Source organism: Natrix helvetica (genome assembly GCF_964273705.1).
Source record: "Natrix helvetica genome assembly, chromosome: 3".
Lineage (NCBI taxonomy): Eukaryota > Metazoa > Chordata > Lepidosauria > Squamata > Natricidae > Natrix > Natrix helvetica.
In genome coordinates, this window is record NC_138549.1 from 88899567 (window position 1) to 88916290 (window position 16724).

The 16724-nt window shown below is 37.8% G+C and overlaps 1 protein-coding gene across 5 annotated transcripts in view; it reads left to right on the forward strand.

Annotated features, from left to right (window-relative positions):
• The window catches only part of ZNF644 (zinc finger protein 644), a 73645-nt gene that overhangs the window by 36136 nt on the left and 20785 nt on the right, over nucleotides 1-16724 (forward strand). For 4 of the 5 annotated variants that reach the window (XR_014174985.1, XM_081948266.1, XM_081948268.1 and 1 more), the window contains exons 3-5: nucleotides 9723-11762; nucleotides 12192-12738; nucleotides 12923-13528. Coding sequence is in view for 4 of the 5 variants with exons in the window: in XM_081948266.1 (XP_081804392.1) it covers nucleotides 9759-11762; nucleotides 12192-12738; nucleotides 12923-13528 (3157 nt within the window). In the remaining variant the exon portion in view is untranslated. Of the gene's footprint in view, nucleotides 1-9722; nucleotides 11763-12191; nucleotides 12739-12922; nucleotides 13529-16012; nucleotides 16136-16724 lie in introns of all 5 variants that reach the window. The other variant, XM_081948267.1, reaches the window with a different exon arrangement.

Below are 16724 nucleotides of genomic sequence, written 5' to 3' on the forward strand. Positions count from 1 at the left end.
CCGTTATAGCGTGTGTAATAATAATACCTTAGAAAAGGTTGTCACTACGCAGTAAGTATTCAGTGAATATTAACCTACTTGTAATAAATACAATTAATAATGTACATAGAAGAAAAATGATATGCATTTTATTTTTAAAAATTCTTCATCAAAAGAAAGTGGGCAGCATGGATATGACAGGAAGGTTGAATCTAACCTGAATTATAGAATGACCTAGGAAGTTTGCTCAGAGGGGATTACCGAATAATTATGTTAATATGCAATTATCACCTCATTTCTTTTGTAGTAACTTCAAGATGTAGTGTAGTAAGGGTGTTATAGCAAGTGCTGATAGTTTGCAAAAATAGTGATGTTTGTGATTTCCTAGACAATAAGACTAGCCTGGGGCATTTAAGTGATAATCTGTCATCCTGAAGATGGATCTGACCTTTGTGCTTCATTTCATAAAGCTTACATGATATGGCTATAGGCAGCTCTAACTGCAGAACTCATTAATATTTTCTATAAAAATAAAATCATTTTTAAAAGAACCACTTAAAAAGTTTATTTTCAGTTTTGAAGGGAAAGGGAAAGAATATCTCAAGACGATTCTTTATAGAGCTGTCTATTTGAACTAATTTGAGCTGCAGTTCAATAGCTATCAGTAAATGAAGATTTAATATATCACTTGGGTAAAGAAGATGTCCCTTCAACCCAAATAGCTGTTAAATCTGATTTTATGTTATTTGTTCTATTATGTGGTTCTTAAAAATAAGATTATTTGCAGACAAATCTTAATGGGAAAACTCACAATTTAAACAGTTTGAATGAAATATTTGTCCGTTACATATCAAGAGTTTTATGTAAAGATATAACACTGACTGGCCTTGTCTGGACTTAAAACTTAAGGAGAGCCATATATGAATGGGAGATCACTAGGGACTACTAGACATATAAGCTAAACTGAAAAGAAGGCAATGTCAACCCATTGCAATTTCTATATTGTTGCCAAGAAAACTATATTGATTTATCAACACAGTCACCAGGAGTTGAGCTTGACTCAGTGCAACTTAATCTATAGTAGTCTTTCCCAAAAGTAGAGATATACCTTTCTAGACTAGGTGCAGAGCTCAGAGGAGGCGTGGATAAGCCTTTAATTATCTTGTTGCAATAAATCCACATTTCCCAAAGTTTTATGGTATTATTTTCATTGTTCATTTATGTTCATTTTGGTATTTGGATTTTTAGGACAGGTCTGTATATTAAAATTGTACAAAAATGTGATAGGATGGCAAAATGTTTTAAGAACTGGCCCCTTATCTGGAAGCAAGCTATATTGAAAACAATGTGACTTACTTCTAAGTAGATACCTACAAAACTAATTTCAAAAAGTAATCTTAATAAACCAGCTATATGTCAGTGTTATTGCATATTTATGTTGGAAGAAATGTCCATCTGGGTTCAGTTCCAAGTGGGAAGAAAGACACTGGAAACATGGAAGCTGCTTGAAAGATGGTTTAATGGTGGACAGGACCCCATGGTTTGAGATCCTGGGCAAAAAAAAAAAAAAGCAGATGGGTGCGCGCGCGAGAGATTTATACGTTCTCTTGGGCCCCGCCTTGGAGAAAGAAATGTATTCTGATTGGTTGTCAGTCTCCCATGGGACCACGCAAGGGTAACTTTGTAGTGTCTTGAGTCCCAAGCTTGGTTGAATCTTGCTGGGTGATGTAGCAACCCCAGGTGCCATGTGGTGAGTTCTGTTGCTAGATGGGTAGAGGGCTAATCCTATCTTTGTTGGATCTTGGGTGAATACATTTGCATATGAATAGACCTAACTCTCTCTTTATTTCTTATTGGCTGACATCTGCTGTGGGCTATTGAGGAGGGTGGGGGCTATTAAGAGTGAGTCTGCTTCCTGCCTAAAAAAACATATTTTCCATTTCTCATCCAGGGAAATATAATATTCTGCCTTTTTAATATTTCCTAGAATATTTCATTTTTTCTAGGAGAGGGATGGGTGCTAACTTCCTACATTTAGAATGTGAAGGAAGTATGATATCAGTATGCATATATGATGTCATAACTGGATTTGAATGCATAATTTATAATTCAGTGACTAAAAAAGAGACCATAATTAAATGAATTTTAATACTTGTGTCATCTTATTTTAGAAGTATATAAAGAGAAATGCATTTCAAAGTGCTTTAATGGAAGGGAAATAAATTATTTGTTTTAATGTACTTATTTGTCATGCTTTATCCATTTGTCATCAGTGTTTTGCAATTTTTTTTAAACAGGAAGGAAAAATACTTTCAATGATGGTATAGATGGATGGGTCTTTTACAGTTAATAAAACTTTAAGGAGATATTGTAGCTTGTTTTATATCTCATCTGCACAACTTGATTTTCTTAATGCTACACCTGTATAAAAGGATTATTCAAAGATTAAATTTGAAGATTCAACTCAAGGTTTCTACATTTACTTACCCATTACCCAATCACATTTGAATCAAAGCATCTGCTTAATTTTCTAAATTAGCAGTAATTCAAATTAGGGTGGAACTAATTTAAATGCTTTCACTATGTAATTAAATCTTATGGTATTTATTAAATTTCTTAAATGTAGCGCTTTTTGTATCCAGATTTTCTAAATTCTAATCTAAACTAGTATGTTGAAAACATGCTAGTTTACACATAAACTCTGTCTATGGAATTAATTGCTTTGTATTTGTTAGCATTGAACTGAAAAGTACACAAATGCATTGTAGTCTCTACTATGGTTAATCTTAGAAACTTAAATCTACATTTACTATGGAATAAACAAAGTCAGAATTTTTAATTGTGAGAATCTGCATCTCAATTTTCCAGGGTATTTCAGAGCACTATCAGAAGTGTTGAAATGTCCTGTAAAAGGGATTAAATTGCTGAAATCAACAATTTGAAATGGATGATGTTACATTATCTCTGTATAAATTAACAATTTTGTATTTTTCAATTTTGTACTCAAAACAAGTTAGTAGTGCAGCTTGGTGTCTTCATGTAGAGTTAGGAAAGTTTTTCTCGAAGTCATTCTGAAAATGATAATTGTATTTTTGAAGTAAATATAATATTCTTAGTTTATCACCCTGCTGTTCAGGGGGCACCAATAAAATTGTTTTAAATGGGAAGCGTCTGTTCTTTTTTTGAACCCCTAACACCAGAACAGATGGGTGGAACATGGAACATGAAAGGTTTTACCTCAGAGGTGGCAACAGTGAAGCCACTCATTAACACTGAATTTACCACTTCGTTAACAACGTTGCTTCCTGTTGAGAAAAGCTAATATAGTTTCTCAAATTGACTGAGCATATATTTGTCTAGGTCTGTGAATGTCATGAGCTGGAGAAAATAAAAATATTTTTACAGCATAAGTATCCTAGAAATTGAAATAATTTCTCTACTTGCATTTTGAAGAATAGAAATGTGATGCTTCAGATTTCATTTTTTATTTTACTTGCAATATTTTACTGCTGCCTGAGCTTGTTCTTATTTTTAAATTTCTATGCATATGATTTACTAATTAGAATTCTGATTTATTGTCATTTTTGTACGGATTACACAATACATACTTTGTTAGGAATAGATGTTTATTCTTTTGTAGACTTAGAAAATTGCAGGGAATTCTAAAAGTGAAAATATTAAGCAATTTTATCTAATGGAGCCGTATCCATTAATCTAATGGATATTTCATACTTGCATATGTATTGCTTTATTTTATATGGAAATTGGATAAGTTTTAGACTAGATTTAAAGCATATTTCTGACCTTGCTTATGTACTGTTAATATATTGGATTTAAAATCTATTTACAACCTCTTCTAAATTTGGGCACGCGCACTGTCGTCTCAGCCCAGCTCCATCGCGTTTCTCCATCTTGTTTCTCACCGTTGTTTGCATGGAAACAAATGTTTGTGGGACCAAAAAAAGTCCACTCAATTCCAACTTTTCATGAAAGAAAAAGATCTTGCGAAGTTTGTTTTGTTTCCCTGCACACGATGGCAAGAAATGCGACAGAGAAATTCGATGAAGCTGGAAATCAGCTAAGCAAAGAAATGATTGGGGGAAGCGAGGGTCTGGGCGGTAGTGGGTGGGGCAAGCTGCATGACGTGGCGCTGCAATGGTGAAAAAAGCAATGGAACAACCTTCTCTTCTCCCTGCTGCTCCTGCTGCTTGGGGGAAGTGAAGGCATCTGGACGGTAGTGGTGGGTGGGGAAAGGTCCATGGCATGGCGAAGACTGCAGCTAGTCCAGAACGCAGCCGCGCGGGTAGTCATGGGGAGTACTAGGTACTCCCACGTAACACCTCTCCTGCGCGAGCTGCACTGGCTACCTGTGGTCTTTCGGGTGCGTTTCAAGGTTCTGATCACCATTTTTAAAGCGCTCCATGGCATAGGGCCTAGTTACCTGCGGGATCGCATCCTCCCACATACATCCCTGCGGCCAATCCGCTCTCACAGGGAGGGCCTTCTCCTGGTGCCGTCCACGAGGCAATGCCAACGGGCGACACCGAGGAGTAGGGCCTTCTCTGTGATGGGCCCAACCCTCTGGAACGACCTCCCCCCGACATTAGAACCACTACTGACCTCTGCTCCTTCCGACAGAAACTGAAGACACACCTGTTCCGACTGGCTGGTTTGGCATAATTTATAACGTCTACCTCCTGGCATACACATTCTTACTGGTTTTTAGAGGGATAGTGTTTTAAATTTAATCTGATATTTTAAACTTTTGTATTGACTTATTTATTAGCAGTACAGTTTGGCATATTTTATCCTCCTCATATACATGTATTTCTGTAGTTATTTCTATGTTTTAATCTGTTGCATTTTAATGTGGACTGTACACCGCCCTGAGTCCCTTTCGGGAGAGGGGGCGGTATATAAACGCTAATAATAATAATAATAATAATGGCGCTGCAATGTTGAAAAGGGCAACTGAGTGGCTGCTACGAGGTAAGGAAGAGACTCCTTTCCCTCTCTTCTCCCTACTCCTCCTCCTTCCCTTGTGCTAGCCCCTCCATTTCCCGTTTCTACATTGCAGCGCAGTGCCCAGGATCCACTTTGATAGCGTGGGTGGATAATTTGCTTGGCCAAACTAACCCCGTAGTCTCCCCTACATTGGGCTCAGCTTCAATAGGCTGATGGCTCCGTTGGCAATGAACAAAGGAGTCACGCCCTGCCTCTCCTACCACCAAGTGCACTCAGCCGTGTATGGCCTTTCCTCTGCTTTTCTTTCCCTCGCGGATTGTGGTGGACAAAAAATCTCCATACCATGGATTCAAAGCATTCCTAACCTCGTCTTTTCCTGCAAGATACAGGCCATGTACCAATAGCTTTGCCCTCCCCCATTTCTTGTTTTGATTTTCCTTTCCAAAGGTAATTGGTTTTTTGTTTGTTTGTTTGTAACCAAAGGTATCTAGGCTTAGATTGTCCTGGACAAGAACATTTTATAGTGATACAGTTTTCTTCCAGATAAATAATTGATGGGTATTTAGTTATGAGGGAGGTAGTGTCTCTTTCAATAATAGAAATTAAAACTGTTTTATTTTAACAAGAAAAGAAGTAAAGAGTTGGGGTGTTGCAGTGGTTAGAATGCAGTACTCCAGGCTACTTCAGCTGACTGCTAAGTGCAGTTCAGCAGTTCAAAACTCAATGGCTCAAAGTTGACTCAGCCTTCCATCCTTCCGAGGTGGGTAAAATGTGGACCCAGATTGTTGGGGGCAATATGCTGACTCTGTAAACCAGCTGTAAAAGCACTATGAAGCTGTCTAAGTGCTATTGCTATTATTAAAAATATACAGAGAAAATTGGGATAAGAAAATGAAGAGAAAAACCAAGAAAGGATATTACAAAGGTTTTTCTTTTTTATTGTTGCAAACGTAATACCGTGTTTCCCCGAAAATAAGACAGGGTCTTATTATATTTTGACCCACGAAATATGGCCTTGGTCTTATTATCGGGGGGGCGTGTCTTATTTGCGCCAGCCGAGTGGCTGGCCGGCACTGCTCTGATGTGTCCTGTCACCGCCCTGCGTCGGGTTGGGCTTTCTTTGCGAGGGGGACAATCTGGGGAGTGAGAGAGTTAGGAAGCCTGGGTTGGTGTGAGGCAGTTTCTCCAGTGAAGTTTCTGATTCATCCCCAGGGGTGAGCGTTTTGCCTCCTCTCTGCCCCAGCTTGGAAGCTGCAGAGGAAATCGGCAAGGGGGGGAGAAGAGACGACAAGAGAAGCCACGTCTCGCTCCACACCTCTCACTTCTCCTCCATCCCACCTGCCACCCCTCTCGCTAAAGAGATGGTGGGAAAGGGAAGCAGCCTGGATTCTGTTAGCATTGGGGCGGGGTGGGAGGAATTCAGCTGCGAGACACGCGTCATACCCAAGACTTGCAGCTCTGTCGTGTTTCTCGCTGTTTTGTCCAGGAAAGCACCCTGTAAAAAAAAATCTCGTGAGTTCAACTTCCCTGGACAAAACAGCGAGGAACACGACGGAGCTGTAAGTCTCTGGTAGGACGCATGTCTTGCAGCCCAATTCCTCTCACCCCGCCCCAATGCTAACAGAATCCAGGCTGCTTCCCTTCCCTACCATCTTTTTAGCGAGACGGGTGGCAGGTGAGGTGGGGGGAGAAGCGAGAGGTGTGGAGCGAGATGTGGCTCCTCTTGCTTGTCCTCCCCGGGCACAGTAGGCTTCCTCTGCAACTTCCAAGCCAGGGCAGAGAGATGACGAAGGGTGAAACGTTCACCTCTGGGGATAAATCAGATGCTTCACTGGAGAAACAGACCCATGCCAGCCCAAATCTCTTCCTAAATCTCTTGCTCCCCAGATTGTCCGCCTTGTAAAGAAAGCCCAACCCGATGCAAACGCCATCTCCAGCCACCTCTTCATCCTGGTGAAACTATGTTTTGAAAGGATGATCTGTGGGGGGAGGGGGATTTCCTGCACATTGGCAGCGGCGTCTCCTCACAGGGCTTCTCCCGATATCCCAGGTGCGAAGCAACATCCCATAAAGGAAGGCATGGAAATCCATACAACTGGGGATGTCAGAAGAAGCCTTGTGAGAAGACGCCGCGGCCAATGTGCAGGAAATCTTCTCCCCCTCCCCCTTCAGATAGTCTTGTGGGCTGGCCAAAGAAGTCTTCAATGAACTTCGCTCTGTGTCTCTGCAGGCAGCAGTGTCGGCAGCATCTCCTCGCAGATCTCATTCTTCCTTCTCTTTGGCTGATTCTCAAATATTTTCAAGCCAAGAGAGGGAAGTATCTCTTCTCCCTTCCTTGCCAAACTTTGCGTGTAGGCATAACATTTCACAAAGCTCCTTAATCCGCGGCTGCTGGCTCCCTCGCTTTGTGTTTTTTATACACATACCGACATACCCATCCTTCCTGGGAATGCTGTTTCCCACTCCCAAGATTCCGTTTCCAAGGAAAGAAGAGCGCTGGCGCCACACTGGACATTCCCCCCTGCCCTGACTCCTGTCAGCCTCAACTTTGCTCCTGAAACCCTGCGGGCCACTTCTCTGCTTGAGTTCAGCCAAAGGGGGGGGGGGCTGAGGGCAAGGGCGAGATGAAGCTGATTGCTTCCCCTTTGCCTCCTCTCCCAAAAGCAGTCTCGGGCGCACCCACTTTTGCAGCAGGAGACTCAAGCCGGCCTTCCGAAGGGTACTGTAGCAGCAGCTATCCATATTTTTTTTACCCTTATTTTGTCCCGACCAACATGGCCCAGTGAGCCCCGTGGATCGGGACAAAATAAGGGTAAAAAAATTGTGGATAACTGCTGCTACAGTATCCTTCGAAAGGCCGGTGCAAGGCGTGTGGGGTGCATCATTTGGCCTCCTGCTGCTTTTGTGGCCGTAATCGATGGCAAAAGCAGCCGCACTTGCTGGACGCCATGGCCTGAGCAGCACCCGCAAATCAGCTGTTTTTTGAATGGCAGCTGGATCGGCTCAACTGATCCGATTAAGGAGCCGAGAAGTGCTGAGGTGACCAGGGAAGGGAAGGGATTCCTCCTGTACTTGCCACAGCACCCTTTCACTAGGGCTAATTTTCGGGGGAGGGCGTATATTTACACCCACCTCAAAAACCAGGCAAAAACTAGGCCTGGGCTTATTAGCAGGACATGTCGTATTTTCAGGGAAACACGGTATTTCAAAAGCAGAAAAAAATGAAGGGGCATAAAAGTGCATTTCTCACATTTTTCTTAGAACAATTAGCTGAACTCTGCCTTGTTTATCATTATTTTAGGTACTAAAACCTCAGTATTCAGGTTAAATTGCCGTGTTGGCACTTTGCGATAAATAAATGGGTTTTGGGTTGCAGTTTGGGCACTCTGTCTCTAAAAGGTTCACCGTCACTGGACTAGAACCTGATTTTATAAGCTTTTTGCCACAGTTGTTGAGCAAACTTGCTTTCCCATTGATTTTACTTTTCTGTATGTTCTCCAAATATAATTTTAAATTGAAATTGAGAATCCTCTAGACCAGTGGGTCTCAACCTTCCCAATGCCGTGACCCTTTAATACAGTTCCTCATGTTGTGGTGACCCCCAACCATAAAATTGATGTCTCTGTTCCTAAGACCATCGAAAATATGTGTTTTCCGATGGTCTTAGGCAACCCCTGTGAAAGGGTCGTTCGACCCCCAAAGGGGTCGCGACCCACAGGTTGAGAACCGCTGCTCTAGACATTTTTTCTCAATAACCTTATGAACATTTGTCCTTGGTACATTAATAATGGAGCAATAACTGGAAGCTTGCAGGTTTTTCACTCTGTATTAGTAATTATTTTTTTTTACATGTGTACAGTAGCCCTGAATGGGAAAATAAATCCATAATTTAGCATTGATAGAACATACAGTGTAAATCCTTTATATTCCTTTTAATTTTCTTATGTCCTGATTTTTCCAATGTGTTCATTGTGCCTACAATATTAAATTGGACAACGTTTCTTGACTTACTGCATATGCAGTAACAATTATAATTTAAGAGTCTACAACGTAGCATTTAAAATCTCAACTCTTTTTATTACATGCATTTCTCATATACTGTTGCTTGGGGAAAATTTTTGTAAGTGGTAAGCACTTTAGCTGATTTTATAGTTTTTTTAAAAAAATCTAATTTCTCATGTTACATAATGGATGTACAAATATGATTACATACATGAGTACTGGGATGAATGTATGGTAGACTGTTGACTAGAAATGATCATCTTACTTATGTAGAAGTGTTTGTCGAATTTCATGTTTATTTGTAAACTTTATTTTTACAGGTTGTTAAAAGTATTGTTTTGATGAAAATGTATGGTGCATTCATTATATAAAATGAATGAATTGCTTCTCAACTATGTATATTATAATGTGGTGTTTTATTCTGCTAAACATAAAATCTTTGATTTTAATTTGTGGAATGTTTGTAAGAAGACTGAAATCCACTTGAAGAAATACTTCCATACAAAGTGCATACGTACTACATGAAGCTTTGTTTACATCTCAATGCATTTTTCTTGAATGATTTGTGCATGTCTGCTCTATAATTCTACATTGAATTTGAATTTTGGAACTAGGTACACTTCTGAAATTATTAATCTCTTTGTTAATATGGTAGTATGTTTTTGTATGTGTGATTTTCAGTGACAAGAATATTTTTGAACTATCATGTTTAATCTTAAAACCATTGTTATGCTAATGCGCATTCTAATATGATCTTTTTAATTTTTTTACTTTAGAGTAAAAGTGCTTAATGGACAGAGAATGTCAGCAGTATGGCTGAGGCAGAAATCAACACTGAGATCATTGGTGCTAAAGGACTGCTAGATGACAGTAATTTCATCTCTGAGAAGAGTGGCATTCCCAAATTAGAAGAGAGTGAAACATCATTTCAGAATAATACATTGGCTTTGCCTGAAGATCTATCAACAGACAAGTCTGAAAACGCCTTAAGTGGGGGCCAAACATCTATATTTATACATACTGGGGCTTCTGCTGTTTCTAGTGAAAATTTTGTTCTGTCTACAGAAACTTCTGTTAATGGACCAGTTCCACACTCCAGTTTAAATAAGATTTCCATTATGAAACAAGGCAGCATTTCATTAACTAATGCACAAGCTTTGGGCCATCAAACAGATTCTTCATCATCTGTCACAGTGGTACCTGATCTTCAACTTCCTACAAAACCATCAACCCAAAATTCAAGTCCGGTTTTGTTCTTGTTACCTGAAGCAGCACATGCTAAGAACCTATCACATTCCATGAAAAATCTACCTCCCTCTGCTTCAGTTGCTTGTGACGTAGAGCCATCAATAGGAAAAAGCATAAAATCAGATAGCACTTTAGTAAGCCAAGTAGATGTGAGTGAGGATAGCAGAAATTCATTAGGAAAAGATGATGGTAGCAAATCACTAACGGGGATTTCCTCAGCTGCAGGTGACTTCAGATCAGAAAGTGATGTAAGCTGGGATCCACAGAAAGAATACATAGAATTCCTTATGACAAATGAAGAAACCGTAGAAGAGCCACCAATTCAACCTAAAGTTGGCATACAGAAAAGGAGAAAAAGAAAGATGGACGTTAGCAAAATAACTCGCTATACTGAGGACTGTTTTAACGAATCCAATTATATTCCTGACAATTCTGAATCAGTAGATATTGAGTTTTTGGAGCAGAGTGAGAATGTACAAATAATAGAATCACAAAAATATTCATTAGCAAGAGTAAAGCCTGAATCTACAGATGAGGAATTGGAAGTTGTGGATGCCATCCAGCAACTGATTTATAATCCAAGTAATAAGTGTGCAGATGATATTTCCCCTGTTCACAGTAGCACTTTTCTTTCTAATACTTTATTGAACAAATGTGAACAAGATGGCTTGGAATCACCATCTAACTTCATTTCTGATGAGCCATCTTTTTATCCCTGTACAAAGTGCAATGTGAATTTTAGGGAAAAAAAACATCTGCACAGGCACATGATGTATCACTTGGATGGCAACAGGCACTTTCGTCATTTAAATGTTTCGAGGCCTTATGCATGTAGGGAATGTGGCCGGACCTTTAGAGATCGCAATTCCCTTCTTAAACATATGATAATTCATCAGGAAAGAAGACAGAAATTGATGGAGGAAATTCGTGAATTAAAAGAACTTCAGGATGAGGGTAGGAGTGCAAGGTTACAGTGTCCACAATGTGTATTTGGTACTAATTGTCCCAAAACCTTTGTGCAGCATGCTAAAACCCATGAAAAAGATAAAAGATACTACTGTTGTGAAGAATGTAACTTTATGGCTGTGACAGAGAATGAACTTGAATGCCATCGAGGGCTTGCTCATGGGGCAGTAGTGAAATGTGCAATGATCACTACAGATATTACCCAGAGAAAAACACACAAAAAGGCATTAGTGAAAGATTCCTATATGGAATCCTCAAAAAAGACAGTTGACTATATGTGTAAAATGTGTCCTTTTACTACATCAGCCCGAAGCATTTTAAAAAAACATGTGGAATATTTGCACCCATCAGCTTGCATAGATCCCTTTGGTAGTCGTCTTAGACTAGATAAAAGAAAAAGGCTCGGTATAGAAGAAGCTTTACATTTCGGTAGCAGGACTAAACATTTAATCAAGCAAGCATCTGCCTTTCCAAAGACTTCTGTTTTAAAACAAGATCTGAAACGACCATTTGGCTCTGCATTCCAGACGAGTCATTTTGCAAAACTCCACAAGAGACCCTCCAGGATACAGAAGGCTCGGAAAAGCGTTGCACAGTCAGCTGTAAGTGTATAGTCAAAGCTCTGCAGACAGGTTTATTTTGAATAGAAATAGCACTGACCCAAATCCTAAAGATTTACATCATACAGGAAATCTAAAAACTATGCATGTATGTGTTTGTGTTTATATACATACACACACATAGGCATATCTAGGATTGTGAAATATAGTGGTCCCTTTTTTTTTACACTTAAAAGGGGATACTGCAAGATCTGTCAGGTTGTTACCTTTATTGTCTTCAAATAATTCTCTTAATAAGGTTTATTGTGGATTCTCTTAACTGTGATGAAAAAAGACCAGGAGTCTATAAAAAATAAGCATGTAACTTATTTTTTTTTTATTAAAAGACCCAAAAGGGGAGGATCTGTAGCAGGAGATGATTTGGACAGTTTTCCAGACATTCTACATAAAATGACTGTTGTTGTTTTGCAGAAACTTGCTGGGAAAAAAGACAGCTATGAAACGGACGATGAAAGTTCATGGGATAATGTTGAACTGTGTGATTACACTACACGGTCTGTGGAGGATGGCTCTTACAGTGATATTAATCAGGACCATGTAAACCTGTTCCCTTTATTTAAAGGTAAAATGGAAGAAGAAGGTGGTGGTAAATCGTCTCTTAGATATGAACAAAATGATGGATTTTATTTTGAATATTATGAAGATGGCGAAGGTAACAATTATCTGCATGATTTCCAAGATCATCATCATTTGGAAAACATAGGTACAACATTGCCAAAGCATAATTCCGTTTTTCACTGGACTGATTTATCACTTGAGAAAAAAAACTGTCCATACTGTCCAGCAACTTTTGAAACTGGTGTTGGATTATCTAATCATGTCCGTGGACATCTTCACAGAGCTGGGTTAAGTTATGAGGCACGGCATGTTGTCTCACCTGAGCAAATAGCTACAAGTGACAAAATGCAGCATTTCAAAAGAACTGTGACGGGAACTCCAGTGAAACGAGTTAGAAAAGGTAAGCTTTTTCTTCAGGTTTTCAGCATACAAGAAATATAGACTAACATGAATATTACCTCATGTTATAGTATCCTGACTAGTATTTTATTTGTTCTCTTATTTGAATGTTTTAATGTGTATGTTTTAAATAAGCTACATCCTAATGTCTGGCAAATGGATAAATCACTCATTTTTCTTTGTAGCAATTGAGAAATCTGAAAGTACTACAGAACACACATGCCAGCTCTGCGGAGGTTGGTTTGACACTAAAATTGGATTATCTAATCATGTGCGAGGACACCTAAAAAGGCTTGGTAAAACCAAATGGGATGCGCATAAATCTCCAATCTGTGTTCTAAATGAAATGATGCAAAATGAAGAAAAATATGAAAAAATCCTTAAGGCATTGAACAGTCGTCGTGTTATTCCCAGACCATTTGTTGCTCAGAAAATTTCATCAAATGATGACTTTTTGTCTCAAAATGTTTTACCTCTTGAAGCATACCGCAATGGCCTAAAGACTGAAGATATATCGGTGTCTGCATCAGAGGAAGAAAGGCTGAATTGCCTCAATGAATGTGATGAAGCAAAATCATTATTGCATGATGAAAAAAAAAACCAGTCACTTACACTGATAGAACTCTTGAAAAATAAAAGAATGGGAGAAGAAAGAAATTTTGATATCTCCCCTCAAAAGATTCATAATCAAACTGCAAGAAAGAGGTTTGTTCAAAAATGTGTTCTTCCATTAGATGAAGATGGTCCTTTGATGTATCACCCACAAAAAATGGATTTGACTATGCAGTCAGGTAAGAGATTGTTTTTGTAACTGCTGTTCTATTCGATTATAATTGGAATCGTGTTGATACATGTGTTTGTGTCTATATGTATTTCTTTATTCCAAAATCAATTCTTATTTAAACTTTTTGTTTGAAAAGTTCTTATCAGGAAAAAAAATACTTTCTTATCCTAAATTACCTATATTTTGAACGTGCAGGCCAGGTTCTGAATAGAAAACGATTTTGCTTTGTAATTGCTGAGGGGTAATTGAAATAAATATATGTGAACATCTTCTTAATTCTTTGTTTTATGTTTATTGTTATGTTTGATATAAAAAGAATACATGATAATTAATAACTAATACTTGATAAAATGTATTGATAGTCAAATAACCGAAAATAGCTGAGACATCGTTATTTCTTTATCTGTAGTAAAAAATGTCAGCATTTCCGATGTTGATATATGTCTGATTGGTTAAATGGATGATGTGTGGTTATATGTGAGCTATTGTTAGATTATATGTGTCCTAGGAAGGCATCTTTGGTAGCCATAGCTCATCAGGGTTCTGATACAGAATCTCTTTTGAATGAAGGTTCTCTAGAAATTCAGTCAGTAATTTCAGTCTTTATTTCAGGGTCCTTAGTATAGTTTTAGAATGCTCTTCTTAAATATGTCTTTCCATCATAGTTCTCAGAGATTATGCTGGAGTTCTTTCCCAAGATCTCTGCATAATGTGTATTCCAGCTACTATAATATCTTGCTCTAGTTTGAGTAATTATTTTGTAATTGCGGCGAAAATGCAGGGTGTTGTTTTATGGGTCTTTCAATAGCAGTATGATGCAACAATCAGACTGTCGCTGGAAGACATTACATGATCAGTAGAGTCATGTGATTTGCTTGTTGTACCACTACAGATTGCAGGTAGTGAAAACAAATGTTTATTAGGCCTGTGCAGATCTTTCAGTGAACAAACTGCCTCTCTGGATTTGTGGCATGAAATTACGAAAAGCTACATCGCTCAAAGGCTGAAGTCAGCAGCTTGACACTCTTGGGGTTTTACGAGCTTGTGGGTACTGTCATATTCTGGTCCAGTAGAGTATGTTGGAAGAGTGACGTGAAGAGTCCTGTTGAAGGATCTGCTTATGTCTAATGTTTATATGAATTAAATGCATCCTCATATAAAACTTGTTGCAATTAAAATGATGTGTCTTAAATGGGTAAGCATTAAAGTGTTTGATTCTCTACTTGCAGTCTGAAATTATATAGTAAGTCACCAGGTACAGTACATGAGACTGCTGATTATGCTTTTACTTTCACCTAGGTAAGATAACCTAGCTTTACAGGAAAACCTCTATCATAACTATAATGGACTGAAAAGATGAGTTAATATGAAATACATGAATAATGCAATGAATTGCTTTAAAATAGGAGGTAGGAGTTCAATTAAGCCTGTCAATTAGACAATAGTTAGCTAAAAATGAAGTATTTGATATTTTTGTTATGCTGCCTAATACTGATTAGCGCTATTTTCTAGACTTCAATCAAAAATAATAAAAGAAATTTCATAATAGCAACTTTTAATTCTAATTAATATAGGATTTGATTGTTAATTTATACTGCTACTTAGTTATTAAAACTTTTGTAATCCTGCTTTTGAGCAGTAATGTTTAAAATACATGAGAATTAGTTTTTGTGTTGTGTACATCTAAAAATAAAATCTTAACAGCATCAATTTTTTTTAACATACTGAAATGTGAATAATGTGAAAAAAAAAATTGACAGTGTTGTCCAAGACTATTTTTTTATATGTGCATGGAAATACAGTTAAGAAATCATTGGTAGTATTTTTTCTGGTATTGCTTCACTGTGTGTTTTTTTCTGTGATAACTAAGATGTTAGTTGATCATTTATTTAGCACAGATTTTAGCAAAAACTACAAATCATTAAGTTTCATTATTGATTGCGCATTCAGAGTAATGAAGATAAAATGCACCGAACAAAATGTTTTGTCTAACAGCTGTGCAATGGTGTGTTTTACCACCTTTTTCTCCAAGCCCTCATCAGCAACCTAATTTAGTATTGAGCCTTTTACAGTCTTGTGGGTAAAACACTTTAATTACCACTTTGTCAACTAGACTTTCTAATTCTCTTTATTGGGAACATTGCAAGCTTTCAAACTTCTTAACAGAACTGTGCCTATTCAAATTGCAGAATTGTATTTTGGAGTTAGGAAAGGAATCTGTGTAATGCGAAAATCAGCAGCAAAGTGATAATAGTTGTTAAATTCAGCAAAGCTTGGGGATTCAAATCATGCATTTCATTTTTCTTACCCCAAAGGATATTTTGTGCCAGATAAGAAAATAATAACCATAAGCTAGATCCTTCCTTGTGAAACAATTGCACCGATGCACTGAACATACTTAAAACAACTTTTAATTCAGGGTTTTTCAAAACGAGTTGAGAGTTTCATTTTTAAAGAGAGAACTGGATTATAGTTTTCTTTTGAATGATAGGTATGCCTATGAAGCTTAGAACGTGTGTGCATTGCAATGCGGCGTTTACAAGTGCTGTTAGCCTGTCCAACCACTTACGCGCTTATGCACGAAAGAAGAGTGCTGGACTTTTGACTGGGACAGGTATGTTTGTTACAGATGTAAATTCAAGTCTGTCTATCTACATTTTCCTCATCAGACTTGAAAGAATTCATATAATTCAGTTGACATTTAAAATTCTCTGAAGAAATTGAATTTAAAATTAATAGCAACGTATAAAAGTATGTTGCTATCCCATTTTTTCATGAATTATTTTATTTTATTTTTTTTATCAAACATTTTCATGTATATGAACAGTTCAAAAGTGAATGCTCTGTTTTCTGGCTAAATGCAAAAGGAGCTGAATTTTGAATTAAAAGAATTTGCCAAGTTTTGATCAAGAATTTTTACCAATTATCACATCTCATTCTTTAAATAAATTAATATCAGAGTAAACACAGGCATTTATGTGGTTTCTACAATTGTCAATACATCATGTTCAATCAAAACTCCATTGCTTTCTCATATATGTATATATTTAAATGTTGGACAGGCAGGTAAGAGTAACAACACAGTTATATCTGGTGTGTGGATTTGTTTACTTTATACTATGCATTGGATTTTAAATGATGTGGGATTTCCTGTGAACCCAACTATTAGACTGTTACAATAAAAGTAAACAAAATTCACAAAG